Source organism: Salmo trutta, chromosome 32, assembly GCF_901001165.1.
Source record: "Salmo trutta chromosome 32, fSalTru1.1, whole genome shotgun sequence".
In the NCBI taxonomy this organism is placed as follows: Eukaryota; Metazoa; Chordata; class Actinopteri; order Salmoniformes; family Salmonidae; genus Salmo; species Salmo trutta.
In genome coordinates, this window is record NC_042988.1 from 6,051,405 (window position 1) to 6,073,643 (window position 22,239).

The 22,239-nt window shown below is 43.5% G+C and overlaps 1 protein-coding gene across 1 annotated transcript in view; it reads right to left on the bottom strand.

Moving 5' to 3' along the window:
• Positions 1-14,935: 14,935 nt before the first annotated feature.
• Positions 14,936-22,239, bottom strand: part of LOC115170899 (nuclear body protein SP140) — a 32,380-nt gene continuing 25,076 nt past the window's right edge. Inside the window, exons 6-16 of the mRNA XM_029727261.1 lie at positions 20,772-20,819; positions 20,478-20,558; positions 19,762-19,810; positions 19,363-19,566; positions 18,506-18,645; positions 18,244-18,312; positions 16,462-16,589; positions 16,111-16,228; positions 15,879-15,953; positions 15,638-15,781; positions 14,936-15,434 (exon numbers count right to left, since the gene is read on the bottom strand). Of these exons, the coding sequence (XP_029583121.1) occupies positions 15,321-15,434; positions 15,638-15,781; positions 15,879-15,953; positions 16,111-16,228; positions 16,462-16,589; positions 18,244-18,312; positions 18,506-18,645; positions 19,363-19,566; positions 19,762-19,810; positions 20,478-20,558; positions 20,772-20,819 (1,170 nt within the window). The 3' untranslated portion in view covers positions 14,936-15,320. The remainder of the gene's footprint in view (positions 15,435-15,637; positions 15,782-15,878; positions 15,954-16,110; positions 16,229-16,461; positions 16,590-18,243; positions 18,313-18,505; positions 18,646-19,362; positions 19,567-19,761; positions 19,811-20,477; positions 20,559-20,771; positions 20,820-22,239) is intronic.

Here is a 22,239-nt window from a genome sequence, read left to right on the forward strand (position 1 = left end):
TCTTACTCCCTTCTAGCCAATCACAAAGTAAAACCACAGATAAATAAGAAAACCTGAACTCATTAATGGCGGAAGCAAGAGACAGGAGTGATCACTGAGCAGTCATATTAACTAACTCTTCTAAGAAAGGAGTCGTCTTTGATATAACACCTTATCAAACACAATGGCGCGATGCCACTGTACCACCACTGTCAACGGGAAGTTTGAACTGTCACTTGTGCAGCTAATTAGTGGAATGCAGGATAGGGGGTAACGTTAGCTAGGTAGAAAAGGTCAATATATACTGCTCAAAAAATAAAGGGAACACTTAAACAACACATCCTAGATCTGAATGCAATAAATAATCTTATTAAATACTTTTTTCTTTACATAGTTGAATGTGCTGACAACAAAATCACACAAAAATAACCAATGGAAATCCAATTTATCAACCCATGGAGGTCTGGATTTGGAGTCACACTCAAAATTAAAGTGGAAAACCACACTACAGGCTGATCCAACTTTGATGTAATGTCCTTAAAACAAGTCAAAATGAGGCTCAGTAATGTGTGTGGCCTCCACGTGCCTGTATGACCTCCCTACAACGCCTGGGCATGCTCCTGATGAGGTGGCGGATGGTCTCCTGAGGGATCTCCTCCAAGACCTGGACTAAAGCATCCGCCAACTCCTGGACAGTCTGTGGTGCAACGTGGCGTTGGTGGATGGAGCGAGACATGATGTCCCAGATGATGTGCTCAAGTGCTGACACACTCCAGCCACATGAGGTCTAGCATTGTCTTGCATTAGGAGGAACCCAGGGCCAACCGCACCAGCATATGGTCTCACAAGGGGTCTGAGGATCTCATCTCGGTACCTAATGGCAGTCAGGCTACCTCTGGCGAGCACATGGAGGGCTGTGCGGCCCCCCAAAGAAATGCCACCCCACACCATGACTGACCCACCGCCAAACCGGTCATGCTGGAGGATGTTGCAGGCAGCAGAACATTCTCCACGGCGTCTCCAGACTCTGTCACGTCTGTCACATGTGCTCAGTGTGAACCTGCTTTCATCTGTGAAGAGCACAGGGCGCCAGTGGCGAATTTGCCAATCTTGGTGTTCTCTGGCAAATGCCAAACGTCCTGCACGGTGTTGGGCTGTAAGCACAACCCCCACCTGTGGACGTCAGGCCCTCATACCACCCTCATGGAGTCTGTTTCTGATCATTTGAGCAGACACATGTACATTTGTGGCCTGCTGGAGGTCATTTTGCAGGGCTCTGACAGTGCTTCTCCTGCTCCTTCTTGCACAAAGGCGGAGGTAGCGGTCCTGCTGCTGGGTTGTTGCTTTCCTACGGCCTCCTCCACGTCTCCTGATGTACTGGCCTGTCTCCTGTTAGCGCCTCCATGCTCTGGACACTACGCTGACAGACACAGCAAACCTTCTTTCCACAGCTCGCATTGATGTGACATCCTGGATGAGCTGCACTACCTGAGCCACTTGTGTGGGTTGTAGACTCCGTCTCATGCTACCACTAGAGTGAAAGCACCGCCAGCATTCAAAAGTGACCAAAACATCAGCCAGGAAGCATAGGAACTGAGAAGTGGTCTGTGGTCCCCACCTGCAGAACCACTCCTTTATTGGGGGTGTCTTGCTAATTGCCTATAATTTCCACCTGTTGTCTATTCCATTTGCACAACAGCATGTGAAATGTATTGTCAATCAGTGTTGCTTCCTAAGTGGGCAGTTTGATTTCACAGAAGTGTGATTGACTTGGAGTTACATTGTGTTGTTTAGGTGTTCCCTTTATTTTATTGAGCAGTGTATATATATTGCGGTCACGTTGCTAACTTAGCTGCTTGTCAACTGCAATGTAAACTCTTGGGATAACTAAAACTAAGAGAAACTGTAATACATTGGTTGATGTTGAATTTTATTAAATCAGAGCAATCAAAACGGCACAAATCAGGCTTCTTATGAAGGTAGCTAGCAATGCTAGCAACGGTTTACTCTATACCATGGCCTGGTTAGCCAGATACAGATGTTGAGACGTGTTAACCTGCGGCCATGGTCCCCCCCCCCCCCCCCCCCAGTCTTATACAGTTATTTGTTTGCAACCAGGCTGTGCCCTGCCTCCCAGAGTTTGTTTAGCAGACGAAGAAAGAAGCCAGACACACTCCAACTCAGTTTAAAGTGGGCAAAAGTAGAGACATTTGACATCCTCCAACATCTACATAAGTTGGTCAGATGTAAAGACTAATATCCTTATCTTGCTGAAGCTTGTTAAATAATAGGCAGATATATCTAACTAAGCCGATCCCATATGTATGATCATTTGGATGCTGATCCAGCCTCTCCAACTAATGTGTGTGTGTGTGTGTGTGTGTGTGTGTATACATACATTTCTGTCTTGTCCGCATAAAAGTATTATAAATAAATAAATATATATCCTTCTTCGCAACAGCTTCAGATATAAAGGATGAATTCTGCATCACATGATTCATCTACAGCAGGCAGGTCAAGATCAGGGGACCATGTTAAAGCTAGGACAATAGCCACACCTTCAATAGCCACACCTTCAATTCCTCTAGGAATTTATTGAGAAACATTGATTTAAATCATGTGAATAAACTACTGTTAGCTACTGTTCATAGATGCCTTTGGACATTTTTTTCCCTCACACAAACATGATTTGTTTTGCTTTTCAGGAAGATGATAAAATGCACAATGAGCCTAGAAGACCACTCTGCAGTGCAAGCACCAGTCCAAGCCCCAGTGGACCAAGCACAAATTGAGAGACACCCAAGACCTCCAGAAGGAGAGTTTATCCCAGTGTGAATGATCAGGCAAAGGAGGTCTACACCAAAATTATTTATTGCCTACGAAAACCAGCACCCACAGCCAGAAAGTCTGATCCTCTGTTTGGACCACCACCCAGGACAATGGATTGGATCCCAGTAGGCGACCCAAAACAACAGCGCCGCAGACGGAGCGGTCTTCTGGTCAGGCTCCGTAGACGGGCACATCGCTTACCTCTCCTGAGTATACTACTCGCCAATGTCCAGTCTCTTGACAACAAGATGGACGAAATTCGAGCAAAGGTTGCCTTCCAGAGAGACATCAGAGATTGTAACATTCTCTGTTTCACGGAAACATGGCTCACTCGGGATACATTATCAGAGTCGGTACAGCCACCCGGTTTCTTCACACATCACGCCGACAGAAACAAACATCTCTCTGCTAAGAAGAAGGGCGGGGGTGTATGCCTTATGATTAACGAGTCGTGGTGTGATCATAACAACATACAGGAACTCAAGTCCTTTTGTTCACCTGACCTAGAATTCCTTACGATCAAATGTCGACCGCATTATCTACCAAGAGAATTCTCTTCGATTATAATCACAGCCGTGTATATCCCCCCCAAGCAGACACCTCGACTGCCCTGAAAGAACTTCATTGGACTCTAGGTAAATTGGAAACCACATATCCTGAGGCTGCATTTATTGTAGCTGGGGATTTTAACAAGGCTAATCTGAAAACAAGGCTCCCTAAATTGTATCAGCATATCGAATGCGCGACCCGGTCTGGCAAAACTCTGGATCATTGCTACTCTAATTTCCGCGACACATACAAAGCCCTTCTTCGCCCTCCTTTCGGCAAACCTGACCACGGCTCCATTTTGTTTCTCCCAGTCTATAGACAGAAACTAAAACAGGAAACGCCCATGCTCAGGTCTGTTCAACGCTGGTTCGACCAATCTGATTCCATGCTTCAAGATTTCTTCGATCACATGGACTGGGATATGTTCCGGATAGTATCGGACAACAACATTGATGTATATGCTGATTCGGTGAGCGAGTTCATTAGCAAGTGCATCGGTGATATGGTACCCACGGTGACTATTAAAACCTTCCCCAACCAGAAACCGTAATACACTACATGTTATTTTACCATAGCCCCATGTCACTCTTGTAAGCTGTAATGCGCCATATGAAATGTATATTAAGGTTATAATAGGGTGTCATTTGAGTTTTTCCTTTTGTCCCTATCTTCTCTGTTGTAAGAATGCTGTTCATCGATTACAGCTCATCAATTAACACCATAGTACCCTCCACACGCATTAAGCTCGAGACTCTGGGTCTCGACCCCGCCCTGTGCAACTGGGTCCTGGATTTTGACGGGCCGCCCCCAGGTGGTGAGGGTAGGAAACAACATCTCCACCCCGCTGATCCTCAACACTGGGGCCCCACAAGGGTGCGTTCTCAGCCCTCTCCTGTACTCCCTGTTCACCCATGACTGCGTGGCCATGCACGCCTCCAACTCAATCATCAAGTTTGCAGACAACACTACAGTGGTAGGCTTGATTACCAACAACGACGAGACGGCCTACAGGGAGAAGGTTAGGGCCCTCGGAGTGTGGTGTCAGGACAATAACCTCACACTCAATGTTAACAAAACAAAGGAGATGATCGTGGACTTCAGGAAACAGCAGAGTGAGCACCCCCCTATCCACATCGACGGGACAGTAGTGGAGAAGGTGGAAAGTTTTAAGTTCCTCGGCGTACACATCACGGACAAACTGAAATGGTCCACCCACAAAGACAGTGTGGTGAAGAATGTGCAACCACGCCTCTTCAACCTCAGGAGGCTGAAGAAATTTGGCTTGTCACCAAAAACACTCACAAACATTTACAGATGCACAATCGAGAGCATCCTGTCGGGCTGTATCACCGCCTGGTACGGCAACTGCTCCGCCCACAACCGTAAGGCTCTCCAGAGGGTAGTGAGGTCTGCACAACGCATCACCAGGGGCAAACTACCTGCCCTCCAGGACACCTACACCACCCGATGTCACAGGAAGACCAAAAAGATCATCAAGGACAACAACCACCCGAGCCACTGCCTGTTCAGCCCGCTATCATCCAGCAGGCAAGGTCAGTACAGGTGCATCAAAGCTGGGACCGAGAGACTGAAAAACAGCTTCTATCTCAAGGCCATCAGACTGTTAAACAGCCATCACTAATATTGAGTGGCTGCTGCCAACATACAGACTCAATCTCTAGCCACTTTAATAATTAATAATTGGATGTAATAAATGTATCACTAGTCACTTTAAACAATGGCACTTTATATAATGTTTACATACCCTACATTACTCATCTCATATGTATATACTGTACTCTATACCATTTACTGCATCTTGCCTATGCCGTTCGGCCATCGCTCATCCATATATTTATATGTACATATTCTTAATCATTCCTTTACACTTGTGTGTGTATAAGGTAGTTGTTGTGAAATTGTTAGATTACTTGTTAGATATTACTGCACGGTCGGAACTAGAAGCACAAGCATTTCCCTACACTCGCATTAACATCTGCTAACCATGTGTATGTGACCAATAAAATTTGATTTGATTTGATCTGCAGTTTTTGGTCTTCGACCAAGGGGATGTTACTAACACTTCGATAGATGGCCAAAAGTGGACATCTAGAAATTGCTGCTAAATTATCTTTTTCAAGATTTAAGTAATGAGTTAGAATTGAGAGAGCAGAGATATTGAAATGTTTAATGATATGTTTATTGGTGTTTATATGTATTTGTTGTGCATACAGTGCATTTGGAAAGTATTCAGACCCCTTGACATTGTAACATTACAGCCTTATTCTAAAATGGATTAAATAGTTTTTCCCCCACATCAATCTACAAACAATACCCTATAATGACAAAGCAAAAACAGGTTTAGACATTTTTGCTAATTTATATACAGTGGGGGAAAAAAGTATTTGATCCCCTGCTGTTTTTGTACATTTGCCCACTGACAAAGAAAGGATCAGTCTATAATTTTAATGGTAGGTTTATTTGAACAGTGAGAGACAGAATAACAACAAAAATATCCAGAAAAACTCATGTCAGAAATGTTATAAATTGATTTGCATTTTAATGAGGGAAATAAGTATTTGACTCCCTCTCAATCAGAAAGATTTCTGGCTCCCAGGTGTCTTTTATACAGGTAACGAGCTGAGATTAGGAGCACACTCTTGAAGGGAGTGCTCCTAACCGCAGCTTGTTACCTGTAAAAAAGACACCTGTCCACAGAAGCAATCAATCAATTGATTCCAAACTCTCCACCATGGCCAAGACCAAAGAGCTCTCCAAGGATGTCAGGGACAAGATTGTAGACCTACACAAGGCTGGAATGGGCTACAAGACCATCGCCAAGCAGCTTGGTGAGAAGGTGACAACATTTGGTGCGATTATTCGCAAATGGAAGAAACACAAAAGAACTGTCAATCTCCCTCGGCCTGGGGCTCCATGCAAGATCTCACCTCGTAGAGTTGCAATGATCATGAGAACGGTGTGGAATCAGCCCAGAACTACATGGGAGGATCTTGTCAATGATCTCAAGGCAGCTGGGACCATAGTCACCAAGAAAACAAATGGTAACACACTACGCCGTGAAGGACTGAAATCCTAAAGTCCTGCTGAAGCGTTCAGTTTCTCCATTCCCCATTGGGTGATATGCCATGGTTCTTGACTTTTGGACAGCAGAGACCTTAAGCAGTTCTGCTATTAGCTCGCTTTTGAAATTTGCGCCCTGATCAGTATGGATCCTTGAAGCAAATCCATAGACACAGAAGACATGATCCCACAATTTACGAACTACTTGCTTGGCTGTCTGGTTTCTGCATGGCCATGCATGGGCAAGTTTAGTGAAGTGGTCAGTCACCACCAGAACATCAACTGAGTTCTTCTTACTGTCTTCTGCTGTCCAAAAATCCAAACACACCAACTCCATGGGTGAGCAGGTTTTGATGCTCTCTAACAGGGCTCTAGCCGCTGGCTCTGGAGTCTTTGCTAGAACGCATCTCTGGCAGCAGCGCATATACTCCTTGATGTCTCTCTCCATTCCAGGCCAGAAAAACCTCTGTCTTGCCAGGGCTAGAGTTCTAGCTTGGCCTTGATGTCCTGCAAGGTCGTGAATGCTGGTCATTGCTTTGAGTCTCAACACCTCTGGCAAGACATACTGGAACTTTCTCCGGTTTGTGTGACTCTCCTTAATGACTCGATACAGAACTCCCTCTCTTAGGATCAAGCGGTCCCACTGTTTCATCAGCAACAACACTTTAGAAGAAACATTGTATCGATCTCATCTGGTGGGCCGTTTCTTATTGAAGACGAAAGGGATGACCTTGGAAGTCACAGAGTCTTGCAGCTGGAGATCTCGAAGTTCAATGTGCGACAGTCCAGGCAAAGTGTCAATACCAGGAGAAAGCAGCTGTTGGGTGTTGGAACCAAGCTGGATTGCTTGCATCTCCGTTGAACATTCCCAGTCGTTATGGAGCTGACATATGGCCTTCACTTCAGCATTGGTCAAGGAGGTTATCTCCTGGGAATAAGAAGCCCAATGGAAGGCATGTTGGACATCATCATTCAACGTCCCAACAGCCTCAGACAGAAGTGCTAGGTAGGACTCCCTCATCAGTCTGCGCGGCAGTCACTGCGAAGGGGTCGCGGCTCAGTGCATCTGCTACTGTATTCTTGCTGCCTGGGATACACTTCAAATCGAAGTTGTACGGTGCCAGCTTGGCAACCCATCTTTGTGCGCAAGCGTCCAGCTTGGGTTTTGTCATGATGTACGTTAACGGGTTACTATCTGTCCAGACAGTGAACTCGTGCCCCTTAATTCAGTGACTGAATTTCTCACACATGCTCACTTTTAGTGCTAGAAATTCAAGTCTGTGTGCTGGATACCTTCCCTGCGACTTACTCAGGGTCGTGCTCGCGAATGCAATAGGCCTTGCTTTATCTTCACCTTCAGGCACTTGACAAAGCACAGCCCCGAGACCATCCAAAGAAGTGTCAGTGAAGAGAATGAACGGCCTCTCAAAATCAGGGTGAGCTGGCACGAAACAATTCAAAAGAGCATCCTTCAGCTTCTGGAATGCAACGTCACACTCCACAGTCCAATCCAATAGCGTCAGCTTCCGGAAAATCCCACTGTTGCCCTTCTTCCTATCTCTTCCTCTTCTCTATTGACCCCCAGTGAGTGCAAACAAAGGTCTGGCTATGGCGGAACAGTCAGGAATGAAGTGCTGGTAATATAATACCATACCCAAGATGGATTTCAGCCTCCGAGCCGAGGGAGTGCATCCGTCTGCCTCCATCAGCTGAGCTTGGCTCATCTTGGCAATGACCTCCACCTTCTCAGGATCCACTGACACACCGTCCTCTTTAATGATATGTCCGAGGAATTTCACTGTTCTTCGCAGGAAGTGGCATTTCTTGGGTGCTAGTTTGAGATTGTTGGCTCTTAGACGGCTAAACACAACTTCAAGTTGCTGTAGAGCCTGTTCCTCGGTGGTTGCAAAGACCAACAAGTAATCTAGGTAACAAAGGAGATTTGAGAAATTTAGGTCCCCAAATATACTTAACATCATTCTCATGAAAGACGCCGGGCTGTTACACAGACCTTGTGGCATGAGATTGTACTCATAAAGTCCCATCAGTGTGGTAAAGGCTGTGTACTTCTTCTCCTCTTCATGAACTGTGATGTTATAAAATCCTGTGTTCAAGTCCATGGTGGTGAAAAATGCACTGCCACCAAGGACTGCGAGGCAATCTGCTTGAGGAGGAAGGGGATGAGCGTCCTTCACCGTTCCTGCATTCATCCACCTGAAGTCAGTGCATAACCTCAGACTCCCGTCTTTCTTCCATACCATGACTAAAGGGGAGGCATACTCACTAAGCGACTTGCGTATAAGACCTACTTCTTCCATATCTGTCAACACCTTCCTCAGCTTCAGGTAATGAGCAGGCGGAACTCTTCTGTATGGTAGCCAGAAGGATCTGTCATCAACCAGGTGGATACGGTGAACATAACCCCTGGCTTCTCCTCAGTCCAGATTATGTCTTGAGAAGATGTCTTCATATTTTGTGATGGTATTCACAAGCTTCTCCTTCCACTGGTCAGTTACCTGGCATCCATCAACGTCAATGTCTCCTAATCCTAGATCAGACAGTCTTTGTTTCAGGTTGTGGCAGCCAATGTCATCCTGCTTCTGTTCCATTGGGGTTTTCCTCGCTTCATGAAGGCCCTGAAAGATTGTTGCATCCTCAACAGCCAAGCATGTAGACACATCGACCAGCTTCATGTTATGCCTCAGGGTGAGATGTTTGTCAGAACAGTTTACTACCTTTAAAGGGACCCAGCCATCTCCCCACATGGGCATAATAACTCTACCCACAAGTATGTTTTTGGGCATGACCTTTGACCTGGTATGCTCGACTATTACAGTGCTGCCTGGAGACAATGCCACATTTTTAGGAAGTTTACCACAAACTAAGTGTTCAGTCTTGGGCGAGAGTCACAGCTTGAGTGAGCTTCACTGTCCTAATCTTGCCATCAACTTGCTGTCCCTTCCATCTTGTGACACTTATCATCTGCAGAAACTGCTCACCCTCTGGTGAGTGGGTCTGGCCATCCATGTTGTTGACGAGCTTCCAGTATTTGTCAGTGCCCTTCATCTCATGCAATAGATGCTTAATGACATTCGATCCCAGGATGAGATCATCACGCTGTCCAGGAACAACTAGGGTGGGCACTTTAACATCAATCCTATAGATTTGCATCTCCAAGTCATAAAAACACTTTGTTGAGGCCTTCTTCCCCCCACACCCCACATGCTCCGTATGTTCACTCAATGTACAGGCCATAGACCCAGTGTCAAGCATGCCTTTAAGCTGCACTTTCTCATGTACAGACACAGAGGTGTAAAACAAATCTGAAAAAGCCTCAACCTCTTGTGAACCTAACATAACAATTTTATCTCCTTCTTTCACATCAGAGCACAAAATCTCATGTTTTTTCGAGATCATCAGATTCTTTCTTGGGGGCAGACAGTTGAACACCCACATTTCCCCCCTTCACCTGTGGGCATGTCAGTTTAACGGTTGCTGCTGTGGTGAGTTTCTCTGCTGCTGTGGTGGGCATCTCTCGCCATCAGGATTGGCATAGTGGTCCCCGTTTTGGACAATTTGACTTCCAATAACAATGATCTTGTAACGCCCTGGCCATAGAGCAGGGTTTTTGTTCTTTATTTTGGTTAGGCCAGGGTGTTACGTTCTATGTGCATTTTTCTATGTTGGTTTGTTTAATTGATTTTGGCCGTGTGACTTCCAATCAGGCACAGCTGTAGAGTGTTGTTGCTGATTGGGAGTCACACATAAGTGCCGCCAGAGCCGCCCGCCTGTCCGGAGCCGCCAGAGCCGCCCGCCTGTCCGGAGCCGCCAGAGCCGCCAGCCTGTCTGGAGCAGTCAGAGCCGCCCGCCAGCCCGGTGAGTCCTGTGCCTGCACCTAGGGCCAGGCCTCTTACATGTCTCTTCAGCCTGGTGAATCCTGGGTCAGTGCCGACGGAGCCGCCAGGGACGCCCGCCAGCCGAGCGCAGCCAGGGACGCCCGCCAGCCAGGCGCAGCCATCACCGCCCGCCAGCCGGGCGCAACCAGGGTCGCCCGCCAGCCGGGCACAACCATCACCGCCCGCCAGCCAGGCGCAACCAGGGTCTCCTGCCAGCCGGGCGCATCCATCGCCGCCCACCAGCCGGGCGCAGTCATCGCCGCCCGCCAGCCGGGTGCAGCCATCACCGCCCACCAGCCGGGCGCAACCAGGGCCGCCCCCCAGCCGGGCGCAGCTATCACCGCCCGCCAGCCGGGCGCAGTCAGGGTCGCCCACCAGACCTTTGGCGCGGCCAGGTGCACCACCTAAGAGGGCGATGCCGAGGGTGGAGCAGAGGCCACGTCCCGCACCTGAGCCGCCGCCGTAAGAAGGCCCACCCGGACCCTCCCCTTCAGAGTCAGGTTTTGCAGTCGGAGTCCGCACCTTGGGGGGGGGGGGGGTACTGTAACGCCCTGGCCATAGAGAGGGGTTTTTGCTCTTTATTTTGGTTAGGCCAGGGTGTTACATTGAGTGGGCGTTCTATGTGCATTTTTCTTTGTTGGTTTGTTTAATTGATTTTGGCCGTGTGGCTTCCAATCAGGCACAGCTGTAGAGTGTTGTTGCTGATTAGGAGTCACACATAAGTGCCTGTTTTTCCGTTGGGGTTGTGTAGGTAATTGTTTCTGTTTTGTATTGCACCTGACAGTACTGTTTGGCTGTCGGTTTTCTTGTTTTGTATAGTGTTCTTTCGTCCATTAAATTACGTCAATGATGAACACTAACTTCGCTGCGCCTTGGTCTACTCTCTCTCCCGACAGGCGTTACAGATCTGGGGAAAAGCACCAGATGCACAGGTTCTCATGTTTACAGCGCATCACAGTGGAGTGATCTGTTGAGCCACAAACCCTGCATTTCCTACGCCTGAAGAGCTGGGCGGGGAAAGATGGTGCCTTGGCCTGCGTCTGTGAAACCATAACGGGTGGTATGCTGGTGAATCCTAAGGTACATTCAAGCAGGTGAATGAGTCTCTCAATACTTGCACTCTGCCCATCTTGTTTGGCGCTTGATATGAGAGAAGTGTCACTACGCGCACCAGCATTGATCCAGCCTTCAAACAGAGTTGTCTGGGGATGTACTGTTACTTGCTTTGAGGATACAGTGGTAGATTGACACATGGTGGCCTTCCTGCAGCGTTCATGTTCATAGATTCTCTCCTGTACTTCACTCACAGTCCATTTCTCAGCAGACTTGTATTGGAATACTGCTGCCAGTTTGGGGTCAGGGCAGTATGTTACAAACATCCTGACGACATCGGAGTTGGAGCTGTCAATCTTCTTACCTTGTCTCTTAAGGCCCTCGTCAGCGACATCTACGGCCTTGTTCAATCAAACCCAATACTCCATAACAGCCTCTCCGGGTACAGGTTTAGTATTGTAAAAATCAGCCAAAGGCATGCATGAATAGGCCAATTCGCTGAAATTCTGTTTCAGAATGTCAAATACAATCTCTGGCTTCTCTGTAGGATCAACAGTTGTCTCATTGCGTAAATGTATCTTTACCATGCCTCTTGCTTTTCCAGATAATTGACTAATCATCTCATCCGATTGTTCCCCAACAGGACATCCCTTCCTCCTCAAGTATATTCTCATCAACTCCTCCCATTCATGAATGGAGCATTTGTCTGTACCATCTCCTCTATATGTAGGAGGTTCCTTCATGTCTGATTGCATGATGAACTTAAATTTACTGAGGTCTACATATTCTACTGACTCTGAATGATGATCACTTATCTTCTCTGTACTTACTGGTGGCTCATAAGTACTGGACCTGCCACTGTAGTTCTTCCCTAATGGAGCTCCCTAATTCCCGGGCTAACTGAGTGACCAGCTCAGCTTGACCATCTACAGGGGCATTTGGATTAACACTATATGAAGGGCTTTCATCCAAGTTTTTTGTGGAGCAAAACATGGGGGAGCCTACTGCACCTACACGATTTACAGGGGTTTGATCAGAGTATGAGAAAAGCCTCCCCTTCCCAGTAGTGAATTTGGGTTCATCATCACCATTATAAGATGCCATGCCATTAAACCACGAATGTTATGTTAAAATGTCTGTTGATGAACACACTTCTATGTTAGTTAACCATAAACAACGCTCTCAATACAAACAGGAAAGAAAAGACTGCAGTTCCGCTTTTTGCCACAAGGTGGCAAGAGTACCTCAATGATGTAATTAGAGTCTAGAGCAGCAGCGCCGCAGTGATTGAGCTGACGTCGATCAACGATGAATCCGGGTCTAGAAGGCCCCAATGTAACCAGTGCTGTACTACACCGCTGAAACTCTGCGTGGTGTGTGGTTGATTGAGACTATAGAAGTGGACTTTGGAGATCAGGTTGTTTTAATTAAGCAGAGTTCACTCTCTGCATCCTGCATCTGCATCCAAAAGAAAATAAAACATTTGTAGAGCACATATGATCTGCGAATCTCTTTCTACAACAGATGCCCAATACAAGGGACTGGGATCATTCGAGGAGCTAGCCATCGTTCACACATACAATAGCCTGCTAATACCTTAGATAGCTATTAACCACATGTTGAATTCAGAATGTTAAAAACTTCTTTGGGGTAGGGGGCAGTATTTTGATGTCCGGATGAAACGCGTCCCCATAGTAAACTGCCTGCTACTCAGGCCCAAAAGCTAAGATATGCATATTATTAGTAGATTTGCATAGAAAACACTCTGAAGTTTGTAAAACTGTTTGAATGATGTCTGTGAGTATAACAGAATTCATATGGTAGGCAAAAACCTGAGAACAATTCAACCAGGAAGTGTGGAAATCTGAGGTTTGTAGTTTTTCAAGTGATTGCCTATCTAATATACAGTGTCTGTGGGGTCATTTTGCACTTCCTAAGGCTTCCACTAGATGTCAACAGTCTTTAGAACGTTGTTTCATGCTTCTACTGTGAATGGGGAGAGAATAAGAGCGCTTGGAATCAGATGACTGAGAAAATGACATGAGCTCAATCACGTGCGCTCCCGTGAGAGTTAGGTGTGTTCCTTTTAATTTCTGAAGACAAAGGAATCGTCCGGTTGGAATATTATGGAAAATCTATGATAAAAACATCCTAAAGATTGATTCTATACATCGTTTGACATGTTTCTACAAACTGTAATAGAACTTTTTTGACTTTTCGTCTGAACTTACTGCGCGAGCACAGTGCATTTGGATTACTCGACTGAACGCGCGAACAAAAAGGAGGTATTTGGACATAAAGATTAACTTTATCGAACAAAACAAACATTTATTGTGGAACTGGGATTCCTGGGAGTGCATTCCGATGAAGATCATCAAAGGTAAGTGAATATTTATAATGCTATTTGTGACTTCTGTTGACTCCAAAATGGCGGGTATCTGTATGGCTTGTTTGATGTCTGAGCGCTGTACTCAGATTATTGCAAAGTTTGCTTTCGCCGTAAAGCTTTTTTGAAATCTGACACAGCGGTTGCATTAAGAAGTTTATCTATAATTCTGTGCATAACACTTGTGTCTTTTAGCAAAGTTTATGATGAGTATTTCTATAAATTGATGTGCTCATTCACCGGTAGTTTTGGATGGCAAAACATTTCTGAACATTACACGCCAATGTAAAATGTTTTTTTTTAATATAAATATGAACTTTATCGAGCAAAACATACATGTATTGTGTAACATGAAGTCCTATGTGTGCGTTCTGATGAAGATCATCAAAGGTTAGTGACTAATTTTAGCTGTATTTCTGGTTTTTGTGACGCCTCTCCTTGCTTGGAAAATGGCTGTGTGGTTTTTCTTGTCTAGGTGCTGTCCTAACATAATCTAATGCTATGCTTTCGCCGCAAAGCCTTTTTGAAATCGGACACTGTGGTTGAATTAACGAGAAGATTATCTTTAAAATTGTGTATAATACTTGTATGTGTAAGAAATTTGAATTATGAGATTTTTGTTGTTTTGAGTTTGGCACTCTGCTATTTCAGTGGCTGTTGGCGAGGTGGGACGCTACCGTCCCACATACCCTAGAGGTTTTACTATCATCCTAAAAAGTAGTTACGAGTGCATCTTAACAATACCATCCACTTATGAGTAACCTCTAAATATACAACATTATTCATGAACAAAACGCTGTGTGTATGATTTTGTGCTTAAAAGAATCAAACTTTTCTGAAGACAGAAAAAGCGTGCCTACCTCTCATAGTGCATCAAAATGATTTGAGCACGCAGGGCAAAACGTAAGTACACACTCCCCTACTCCCAGGATGCAGACATGAATAATAACAAATCAACATGCCATATTAATATTTGAAGCTGGTGAAATTCACACAGCACTTTAACAACTGTTACATTAGCAGCTTGCACAGGTCCTGCATAAGGGCAGAGACCCAAAGCAGCCGCTGACCTAACTGCCCTGAAGAGGGCGCTGCTGCTCTGTCTGAGGATATTCTCCTCAACAGAACCACGTTCTGGTAAGCTACACAGTCAAACAAGTTGTACAATGTTTTAGAAATTCCTGAGTTTATTTTCGATAGAATCCCTGGACATGAATCTAGTGAGGCCGAACCAGAAGTAAGAACCTGGAAGGTGAGGAATTCTAAGACTCTTGTATGAGAAGTTAGCAAAGCAACATTTACTGTGTGAAATGCAATGTTATCACCATCATTCTATTTCAATTATTATCACACACCCATTTTGACTGCTAGAACGAATGAAAGAAATTCATGAAAGGACTAGATGGATAATAATGTACATGCATGGAAAATAAGATCTGTACAACTTGGTGTACATGTCTGTATGAAGGCTGTATAGAAAGACCATTGCATGGTGAATATTCCCTGTTGTCTCATAGTGAGATAACAGTACAGACTTGATGAAGGCTCTACTGGCTGTTGGATGCAGTTGGATGCTGAAGTTGGATACTGAATGTACTCTTGAACTCTCTCTCAAATAGAACCTTCAATCTTTCGCCCATCCCACGGAACTCTGCATTATCCTTCATTAAAAAAAGACAGACACATTTCTTTAGAAAACATAATAAACTAGAAATGCAATTAACACAACTCATTTTGTTTATTATAAACAAAGACACATTGTTAAAGTGTTATTCATGCATTAGCACAAGTAAAGTTGACTAGCATAATTCCAAGATTTTAGCCCTCAGTCTTCACATGGGATACTGCAGTAGTGCAGTCTTACCCTGTTAAATGTGGCACAGTTGGTGAAGATAAGCAACACATCAGACACAAAGTGTTGCACTGTTTGGTAGAGATTCTGCTGCAGCTTCTCCACAACCCTGTCCAGCCATATAGGGGTCTTTATCACACTGGTGTAGTTTCTCACCTGGCAATGAAACATGCATACGGAGATATATGTGAAATTTGACACACACACACACGCACGCACACACACACAGAAACAGAGAACCAAGCAAACTTACGTTGATGCAAGGATCTGCCACAATGATGTGGTCCTCGTCCGCATTGTACAGACACAACAGAAGGTACTGGCATTCCTATCAGAGTAAACACACCTTTATGTGACTGGTCAAAGATTGTTTACACTTAATTCTGAATGATTATTTCATGTCAAGTATATAGTGATGCTTATAATGGACAGGCAATTGTAAGCAGTTGGCCCAATGGTAGAAGTCATTCATTCAGGCTCCTCACCAGTAGGTGGTCAGAGATTCGGCAGGTTAAGGCTTCCTGGTAGGTCATTTGTTTGGGGTAGCGCCACGACTGACTGATCCTCTGTACACAGAATGTACACATCCACGGAAAATCATCCCTGTGATCACACACACACACACACACACACACACACACACACACACACACACACACACACACACACACACACACACACACACACACACACACACACACACACACACACATACACACAAACATTTCAATAGTGCACAAATAAGCTGACAGCTAAGTTTACCTACACAGAACAAACTCTCTTGTATCAATCTCTTTCTCTCACTCTGTCTCTCATCAACCCTCAACTCTTCTCACCCCAGGATAGCATCATCCACATTAGGAAGATGACATCTCTGATGGAAGGATCGAGGACACTCATCACAGCATATCAAGTTGCCCTGGCTTCTACAGATGAAGCAGTCGTCATCGTTATCCTGATCATGCTGCCAAGACAGAGAAGAGAGGAAGGTGAGAAGGAATTGGTTAACAATCAAGCACCAACTGTCTGTTTGTGTTAATGAATATCGTACAGATTGATTTCCCAAACCCTTGGGTGTAAAACAAGGACATGCCTTATCACCAACTCTGTTTGCTATGTTTATTTATGATTTGGCAAAAATAAACGAAACAGTTAACTGGAGTAAGATATGATGATGAAATGCTGATTATATTATTTTGATGGCAGAAACTGAACAAAACCTGCGGAAAATGTTACTACGTGCAGTCAATTGGTTTTCAATTTTGTGGTGGTGAAGACATTCTTGAGTTTACTAGCAATTATAAATATTTGGGTCTTATTTTGATTAATATAAGACCTTTCAATACAGCACATCTGCCCTGGCTGACTCAGCATGTAGAGCTTTTGGGTGAGTCATAGGAAAAACAAAAACACTCAAAGATATTGGTTATGCCACATATTCCAAACTTTATCAGACGTATGTCCTGTTGTGGATTATTCATGGATATGCCTATTGCCAGAAAGGTTTTTCAATGGGTTCTGTTCACAGGAGGAGCCTGGGCAACCAAAATGTCGGTTGGCCCTTTTCCAGCAGTCTGACTTTTAACATTTGTACGAAGACCAAATTAAGGGAGACAGACACTATTTAAAAACAACTGATGACGTAATATGAAAATAAATGGGTGGGGGAGATGAATCATAAACCCAAATTGAGAACCTTTTGTTTGATTAAGTGTGAGTTTGTGTCTGAGAGATACAGTATATTATGTACAACCCACCTAAAAGCAAGAGATCGTTATGTGTAAGATCAGGGATATTCCCCCTGCGTATTGAAACAGGTCAGTATAATGGTAAAATGGATGAGGAAAAACTAGGTAACTATTGTGACCTCAAAGAAATAGAGAATAACATTCATTTGATCATCTATTGCACTTTCTACCGCGATATATATACTTTTCCTTATTCCAGAAAGCCCACCAGATATACCCTGGCAATATGTGGCTGAGTGATGAGGAGAAACTGAAATGTTTTTTTGTACATTGTGTATTTCTGTTTTCTGAATTTTTTGACAAAGCCTGGAATAAAAGAAAAAGGGGCGACCAGTAATTACATTCTAAAAGTATTTAGCTCCTATATAGCAAAGTGCATGTATGTGTATAGATTGTCTGTAGGGCTGTCTCACAATCTTATCTCTGATCTCTCACTTGAATCTTCTGTTTGTGCAAGATCAGGTTGAAACACCTTCTATTTCATTTTTCTGTATTGATGTATAAGTTTTACCGATCTAGGGTTATTATTATTATTGCTTGGATAACCTTATCTACTATTATGTACTGATTTCCTTTTCATTATTTATGCGGTGCACACTGCGCAGAACACCAGAAGAATTATCACTGTGAATCATTGTAATGTTTGTTTATGTGTCATTTAATCCTGTAAGGGATGGGTTGCCAACTGATGATTTGACACAAAAATGTAATTCATTCATTCATTCATTCAATCATTCATTCCCTTTACAGTGATGTTAAGAAACATCTTGGAATTTCATTATTAGAACTGAAGCATTCGTTTAACCAATGTGATTGGCTGATTGGTAAGTGGGTGCCACCATGTTCCTGAGGATCGAGGGGGAAACTTACCCTGTCGTTGGCCGTGGAGCTGCACAGGTTGCACTTACACAGGAGAGAGTGGATAACCAATTTCTCACTCTGAAAATGAGAAACAAACAGAGACAGTAGTAGTACTAGTAAAACGTTTTTGAAGAAGGGAAATGTTTTCATCACAGGTCCTTAAAGACCTGTATCTTAAGCCATTCCTTGTACAGTAGGTTGGTAAGTGCCAAACACACATTAATTTCCCCTCATCTCTCTTCCTCTATCTCTCTTCTCTTTCCCTCTGTACCTCGATGAGGAGGCTGAGTGGTTTTCCGTCCCACTGGATGTCTTTCTTCCAGGAGGGATCTTCCAGAGCTGACTCCCCCTTCACAAACTCCACCGGGGTCATCCAGCACTGGTCCGTACGGATGCTCTTTCCACACGACCCTGTGTGGAAACAGAGAAGATAGGGGCAAAAACTCAAATGAAACCCTATTATAAACTTAATATACATTTTATATGGCGCATTACAGCTGACCAGAGGGACATAGGGCTATGGTAAAATAACATGTGTATTGTCAACAATAGCTAAAAGTGTGTCATTTACTTTATATTATTACGTTTATTTTTGCAGGGACATTTTCAGTAAAAGTTCCGGTTTTAGACAGTCGGCAAACTTTCTACCGTAGTCCCTGGGCAGTACAGACAATGAGCACATACAGAGCAGAGAGCAACATATGACAACTAACACTTAGTACGCAGACAGAAAGAGCAATAACACAATAAGCAACCACACAAAAGACAGAAAATTAACAAACTATCTACACACCTCAGAAACTACAGACAGGTTGTGTGTTGCACAGCTACGTGTGTCTGAAGGCAGTGAGTTCCAGATGTGGGAGACTCTCAGAGTGAAAGCCGTCTGACTGAAGGTGCTTTTCCTGAAGGGAACTATACAGTCACCTCTCATGGCAGACCTTGTGGATCTGCTGAAATGGGTTTTCTGCTTGATAAAAGCACTAAGTGGGGGCAGTATTTGAGGTGCAGCCAGAGAAAGAGGGTTGCCAACATGTAAAAGTGTCTCGAGTACCTTCAATAGTTTCAAAGACATGACAATAGCTATAGAATGTTGTTTATTAAACCTTCTGAGAACAAAATTTGTACCTGATGCAAACCGATTATTATGTAGCATTCCATTTTTGGCTCCACAGGTGACTTTGAAAACAGACTTTTTCACACCACAATGGCTACCTCCTGTACTGCTCTCTCCAGCAGTGTTTGCCTGCTCTCCTCTCTCTCCTTCCTCTCTTTCCTGCTCAGCTTCTTCTTCCTCCTCTTCCTCATCATCATCGTCATCCTCCTCAGATTCTGAAGTAAAGATAAACAAAGAGGTTTAGGGAAAGATGGTTTATTATATAAGTGTGAAGGGTCAGGGCTGTGTTATTCACAAAACCTTATAACAACAAAAACACAGAGTTAGAGAGACAACACCATCCCCTTTACCAGATAGTCATGTCTAAAGGATTCAGAAAGATTCCATTGAGTTGTGATTGGTGTACATACCAGTGATTGAGCCTGCTGATTGGTTGGAGGGATACAGTGCTCTCTTGGCCTAGATAGGAGAAAAGGGACAGACCAGTTTTCCATATATCAGTCACATAATAGACTCTTCTTTGTCCAATATGGTAAGAACATGGACAAACAAAATGATCATTGGTCAAAGTATGATCACGCACAAGAAATATAAATTCATGCCCGTATAAACATCACAAAATCAACGGCTGAGGCTAAGCTGTTGTCAAGTTCAGATGTTGCAATAAAACTGATTCATGACTAACAATCATAAACAACATGTACTCAGATGCTATGACGATGCAGCACTTTCTATGCATTTTAAATTTTCCCACATGTTCCTATGCCCAGTATGGTATATGCCCAGTTTGCACCCCAGTATTTCTACTTTGCACATTCATCCACTGCAAATCTACTATTCCAGTGTTTTACTTGCTATATTGTATTTACTTCACCGCCATGGCCTATTTATTGCCTTTACCTCCCTTATCTCACCTCATTTGCTCACATTGTATATAGACTTATTTTCTACTTTATTATTGACTGTATGTTTGTTTTATTCCATGTGTAACTCTGTGTTGTTGTATGTGTCGAACTGCTTGGCTTTATCTTGGCCAGGTCGCAGTTGTAAATGAGAACTTGTTCTCAACTTGCCTACCTGGTTAAATAAAGGTGAAATAAATAAATCAAAATAAGGTTGTACTTACAGAAGCTGAATTACCATGTGTTACCTTTCTATTCATTCGTAGGGACCTCCGAACAGTGGATGAGGAACCAAGGTGGGAATCCTGGATTATATTTAGTTGTTAAAGGCAAGGATATATTTTTTAATTGAGTTATTACAAAGTCATTTTTACATAGAATGATGGTGAACTGTTATATAGATATACAGTATGATGTGGATGTACTAAGCATTTGAGAGCATTTGTACAACTAAATAGTCAAATGAAGTTTGGCTGTTAATCCAGAGGATGTGGTATATTGAAAGATTGGTCTCCTACCTGTGCACTTTTTCTTCTTTTAAAGTCTGGTGAAGTTAAATGACCTTCCTGAGGTGGGTGGGATGGTGATGGGAGGGGGTAGAGAAAGGGGGACAGACATTGCTTTTTAGTGTTGAGTGACTGAATGGCATATCAGTGAAATACCTGTACATTTAGTTTCTTTACAGAAAAACAAAAAGGGTATAATGTGTAGCTATAGTTCGTTGCTCTGTCTGGCCCAATTTTCTGGTATACTGTATGTAATGATAAACCAATATGCTGTGGTAAGAGTAGGGGAGACCGGGGTTGGTTGCCTCACGGGTTGGTTGTCACAATGCTATTTACTACCAACCGAAATGGAGCTGTGTGAATTCTTCTAAATAACTCATCCACCTGGTCACTTCATGTCAGCATGACAAAAAACATTGAGGTGATCGGAATGTATTTTTTATAAGTACAAGTAAAACAATAAATGTGTGATATTTTCTATTTTCTTTGTAAAAGTTTGAATTATGGGAGTATCCATGAACACGTACGTTTGTTGAAAAGAGGAAAGGGAGAGCTATATTTCAAACCTATTTCTGAGTCCCTAGGTCAAGCCACGAGTTAACTATCATCTTAAATTATTGAGTCATATCCCAGTCTACCTATTTACTTATTTTTATTAAATGTTTTATTTTACCTTTATTTAACTAGGCAAGTCAGTTAAGAACACCGGACTTAAAAAAAATATTATATGAGCAAAAATATATTCCACTTTATTTGGAATGGCAGGCAAAATTAAACAGGCATATTTATATAATGAATATGAATTCGGAGGGTGGACATGATTAAAGCCTTGAACCTCTCACTGAAGGCTTCAGTCATACAAACGTTGTGCTGAAATCCGAACTGGTTTTCCAGCAGATTAGTAAGAATGGCTCACCCCATGGTAAAAATGGCCTTTTTCCCTTTATTCAGATTACAACTTCTCACTTTCGGTTATTTGAGAATAAAATTATCTCCAGAATATCACTATTTTTAAAACAGGCTATAGAAAGCTGGTTGCAATTTCAGTTTTATGCATCAGAAAAGACAGAACAAATATTACAACAAATATTATGGTTAATCTTAAATATACTAATGTATAAAACAATTTGTATAATCTTTGTTAATGATATCATAAATATGACTGTTGGAGTTGGCACACATGTGGCTAACAAAAATATTTGGAAATGTCTGCTATATCCAAATTTACAACCAACTGATTGCAGCATTATTACACAAATGGAAGAGGCGTGTGGAAGGGGAAGAAGGTAAGGAAGTTGTCTGTCGACCCTACATTAAAGACAAAAATTTGTTAAAGAAAATTGTGATTACAATAAAGTATAGCAGTTTCCTTTAATCTTGCATCTAGGTGTTCCGCTAGCGAAATCCTGTTCCGCCAGCGGGACCCCTAGCCAACAGCCAATGGGATCGCGTGGCGCGAAATACAAAACCAACTAAAATA